The following is a 5,198-nucleotide window of genomic DNA, read 5'->3' as shown; positions in this document are numbered from 1 at the left end:
TATTCTTTGGAAACATATTCTTCAACATTTTCAGCAAGTTTTCAAATGCCGAGTCAGCTACACCTGCCTGTGCCTTCCATTTCAGCAAATCCAGTGTGCAGCCCAGCTTTTTCAGACCATCATCGCATCCGGGGTACAACGACTTTCTGTGATCCTCTAACATGCGATCCAAATTCTCCCTCTCCTTTTCAGTTTCGCAGCGTCTCCGTGCATCAGCAATGGTCCGACCAAGATCATCAACGGTCTCATCACGTGCCTCTTCTTCACCTTCACCTTCCCCTTCACCTTCCCCTTCACCTTCAGCATCCTCCATGAAAGTATCACCGAAATGAGCAAGATAGCTTTCATCGATGAAATCATCCCCTTCTTCATCTTCTTCCATTATAACCCCTCTTTCTCCATGCTTGGTCCAACAATTATAGCTTGGCATGAAACCGTGCCGAAGCAGGTGCAGGTGAACTTCTCTTGAGGAAGAGTAACCCTTCTGATTCTTACAGTCAACACATGGACAGATAACAAAACCCTTCTGCTTGTTCGCATTAGCCACTACGAGGAAATCTTTCAAACCCGTAGTGAACTCGCGGGAGAGTCGGTTACCGTACATCCATTGCCGATTCATCTGCATTATTATAATATAAAATATATAATTAACCATCATGCATTTGTTAAACTAACTAGCTATAAACAATAGAAATTAAACAATGAACAACACACATGCATATTTTATCAATGACACACATGCATGAAAGGTTCAAGTTGCTAACCGCGATCGAGGAGGAAAAAATAAATGAGGAACCTCAAGTGTGGCTCCAACACTTCATATCATGTTTGTTTCACGCTCTTGGGGCATTTCATCAAACACCTTGTGTGCATAAGAGGAACCAAAAGCAAACCTACACCCCCTTGTGAAGCTTGTGAAGAGAAGTGGCACCAAATGGCTAAGTGAGTGTGCTGAACTGGTATATATAGGGGAGGAGCTTTAGTCGCGGTTGGCCTGACCAACCGCGACTAAAGGCCTTTGGGCACCTTTAGTCGCGGTTGGCCTGGCCAACCGCGGCTAAAGCCCCTCACGTGCACCAGCTGGCCACCGAGCGCCCTGGGCCTAGGCCTTTGGTCGCGGTTCGTCTGCCGAACCGCGACTAAAGACTTCATTAGTCGCGGTTCCTACAGTTTCGCGACTAATGGGACTGAACGGAAGCCTCTTTTTCTACCAGTGAAGGGACAAAATATTGATAGTGCAAACATGAGCAATAGTTAGTTAACCGATCGACGTTGTCTAGAATGATTTGGCCTTGGGTAAATTGATGTTAGCCTTCTCGAGACAGTAGAAATTAAGTGGTTAATTACCTCTCCATAAAAAAAAGTGGTTAATTAACGATGTGCATGAGCATGATGGTAATTAAGGTAAGGACGCTGTAAGAGTTGATGGAGGACCAACCGGTTAAAGTTGTTGGCATCTAGATTAGGTATCTCCAACACTGACCTTCAAACCTGACATTGTATCAGTCTACGGACCAGGAGGGTGGGGGAACCAGTCCACGAACACCGATGCGGGATCCGACCATCCAAAGCTATCCCCTAAATGTCCGCTCGTACACGCATTTAGAAAAACACATAGCCCGTGCTGGATCACATTAGCCCAGATCACAACCAAAAAGGGGCGAGTATGCATTGTTTTTACATGTCCGATCACAGAAGAATATCAATCCGGCAGTCCGTGAAAAATATATATTATTTTTCTACCCTGCCGGACCAGCAATCTGCCACGCTCAATCTGTCGACCACAATTTAGTGACTACTACATAGTTTACTTTAATCTGGACCAACTATGTAGTATAGATTTGGTCAAGGGATGATGTGCCACTATACCACGGCAATTTTATTTACTTTAATTCACACTTTGATCCAACATATTTGGTAGTACATGCAATTCGCACATGTTGGACATGTGGGCACGCCAAGTCGCTAGCTAGCTAGGAGGATACATATATAGGGTGTTTCCAAGAAACTGACTAGTACGCACACCATGCAATTTTGACAATGTTAACAAACATACAATGGATATTATCTTCTGACTAAGCACAACTACCTACTACCAAAGCCAGCCAGATGCATGGGCGACTTTGTCACATATGGATGACAATACGGCGCCACTGGCAGATGGTTTTGCACCACGTACGTACATCCTACGTAGACACATCACACATGAATGCTTTAATTCACACATTGTAGCTAGTGGATTATTCATTAATTGATTACTCCGTGTTGTATTGGTCATTCCAGCTTTATCAGCAGCCAGTATGTCACCGTCATCATGTGATTTCCTATTTGTGTTTATAGGTGATGTGCTTTGCTAGTTATATTAGCAGAATTAGGCTGCCAGCAGTGGGTAGTATCACGCATATGATAATAGTTTATGATATTACCTCTGCAATGCATAATATCATATTTTATAATGTTTTAGATAACCTTATTTATTGTTATGCATGACATATAATAGCATAACATTTGATATGATACAACATCATGATATGATACTTAACTTTCTCTCTCTTCATTTAATTTTATGTCTAACAAAATTACTTACTTGACATTCATTATACTAGCTATGACACTCCCACGGGCAGCCTTAAGGTTGCTAGCTATACTGGCCAGAGCAGTTAGTTAATCTTTTATAGTCCAATCCAAAGGGCCAGTGACTTTTGTGAGTTCAAGTCCTAAGTTTCCATGCACTCTTAATTATTCACTACATAGTTGGTCATAGTAGCAAAGAAAGTAAAGGTCAAATTGGAAAAGCAGTAGAGAAAGTAGTAAAAGTCAAATTGGAAAAGGTGTAGTACCTTCGTGTGCAGCAGTGTAGGATGGAAGCAAAAACCAACTAGATTCATTGCACTTGCACCGAATTGCATGCCACTTAACTAACTTCATTATCATAGGGGGCACCAGTTATTGTACTCACCAATGTTTTGTTACACTCAGCACGTGAGCATAGTTAAAGTGCCTAATTTGGGCCACGACGATGGCTCTCTCCATTCCTTTTTCAAGCTTTGGGATGCCAGAAATGTTGACGTATTCAGGCATGAGATGCTCACCATCAATGTAACACTCAGGAATAATATTTCTAATTTTACTCTTTCGGTTGGGTATCACTAGCTCAACAAAATGTTTGGGCTTGACCTGGTCAAGACATGCATGCATGTACCTAACCATCTACCTTCAGCTGGGATCTCTTCTTCTTTGAGATGACACGTCAGCATTCTCGCTCACACGTCTAACTCCTACTCCATATTTTGTTGCCTTCTTTTTGGGAACAATCCACGTCAGAGGAATTCAAACGTGGTGACTGTCTTTATCCACTACCAGTTTTTCCTGGCAATGGAAAAGCTAGCTAGCGAGTGATTTTATCTTGATCTTTTGGCCATATACTAATAACTAAAGCTAGAATATTAGTTAATTTGAGTGCAGTAACCATTGCTTCAATCGAACTAGTCAATGCCAATCAACTTGAGTAAGTATATACCACACCTGATACGCGACCGTACATTTTGCAAAACAAAACCCGCCGTTTTACATCGTCCGTCCGCTATCCACACCTTTATCCTGACCCCTTAGCAATTTTTTGTCTGAAAAGAAAGGGCCAAAGTGACCCAAACTTGCCGCCTGACATGGCATAAAGATGATGTAGAGAGTATGCATGTTGAGAGAATTGATAGTGCGGGGATCAGCTTGTTAAGAATGTAAGATGTGAGATACGCGAGGCATTTGGTGAACTATTCACAACCACTCATTTTGACATGATTCAAACCAAAATATTTTGCACTTCCAAGCCTGCTCAGCCATCGATTTCACAAATGGTTTTCTCAATCCCAACGAAGCTATCTGAATTCTATCACCATGACAGACAAAGAAAAGAAAAACAGCGAGCGACCCGTCCGTCGTCTTCAAGTCTGAGTGCTTGACTTGCATCAGATGGAGTGGTGGCTCCAGCACCATGAATCCATGGAGGCCATCTCCTGGGAGGTTCCGAGCAGCTGCTCAAGGTACTCCGCACCCAGGTCCTCAAGCTCCATCACCATGCCCTCTGGTTGGCCACGGGCGGCTTTGGCCTTTCTGCTCATCGTTGTGGCCTTCCGGCTACGTATGCAGTGCCGCTGCTTGAGCGCGAGCACCGGCGACACGCCATTGGTGCACCCGCACAAGTCGTCAGCGGCGCCCTCGAGAGAGCGCCGGACCTGGTCGGCGGGGAAGTTGAGCACCGCAGCGCCGCCACGGATGGCCAACGCAGCCTGGTCGTACGCCAGCGCCGCGGCTTCTGGGCTGTCGAACGTGCCCAGCCAGACCCGCACGCCGTTTCGCGTCGAGTCCCGGATCTCGGCCGCGAATTTGCCCCACGGTCGCTTCCGCACTCCGCGGAACGCGCGAGCCACACCTAGTACCACCTTGTCCTCCTCGTCGGCCTCTTGCTTCACCGCCGGCGCCGTCGTGGGTGAGGCCGCGGCGTGCTGGACCTCGTGGTGCTGGGAGACCATGTCGAGCAGGAGCATCTCATCGGCGTCGCTGGTGTCGAACGGGAGCACAGGTGGCGGCGTGGCCGGGGCGCGGTGGTGCCAGGGCGCGGAGTCGGCGGAGCCGGTCGACGAGCCCGGGGAGTGCAGCGGGAATGCTTCCGCTGCTGCTTGGTGGTGGTTCTGCTGCGTGGTCACGGCGCGGCGGGCCAGAAAGTTGACGTCGCCGGTGGTGAGCCGGGGCGACGTAGATGAAGGAGACGGGGAAGAAGAGGCCGTGCTGCTGGAATCAGACATGGAGTTTTTTCTCGTTGGATGTCGGGTCGGAAGCTGGGACGGATGGAGGCGCGGCTCCATGGAATTTATACCGCTGGCTGGAGGGAGTTGGTTGAGCAGAGGTGAGAATGGTGCAGGGGAGGGTAGATTTGGAATTACTGGGAAAATGCTCTGCTTAGCCACGTGCATTTTGCTGGGGCACATTTGTTTTGACATGATGAGTACTAATTTGTAGGGTTTTTTTTCTTTGAACACAGTACAGACGCTTCTAGAAACGGAGACACAAATTCAAGCAAAATATGGAAAAATAAATGAACATAATATGAATTTATGAATGTTAAGATCCAAAAATTAGAAATTTGCGGGCACTGGTAGTGTGACTATGAAAGGCAAAAAAAATTCTGTCACGGCCTGGAG

The 5,198-nt window shown here is 46.4% G+C and overlaps 1 protein-coding gene across 1 annotated transcript; it reads right to left on the bottom strand.

Moving 5' to 3' along the window:
- Positions 1-3,766: 3,766 nt before the first annotated feature.
- LOC123117833 (ethylene-response factor C3-like) lies at positions 3,767-4,821 on the bottom strand. Its single transcript, XM_044538506.1, has one exon. It carries the CDS (start codon positions 4,800-4,802, stop codon positions 3,966-3,968), a length of 837 nt encoding a protein of 278 aa, XP_044394441.1. The 5' UTR covers positions 4,803-4,821; the 3' UTR covers positions 3,767-3,965.
- Positions 4,822-5,198: the final 377 nt, after the last annotated feature.

This window comes from Triticum aestivum, chromosome 5B (genome assembly GCF_018294505.1).
Source record: "Triticum aestivum cultivar Chinese Spring chromosome 5B, IWGSC CS RefSeq v2.1, whole genome shotgun sequence".
Classification (NCBI taxonomy): Eukaryota; Viridiplantae; Streptophyta; class Magnoliopsida; order Poales; family Poaceae; genus Triticum; species Triticum aestivum.
Note: the sequence above shows the minus strand (reverse complement) of the source record. Positions and strands in the feature narration are given on the sequence as shown.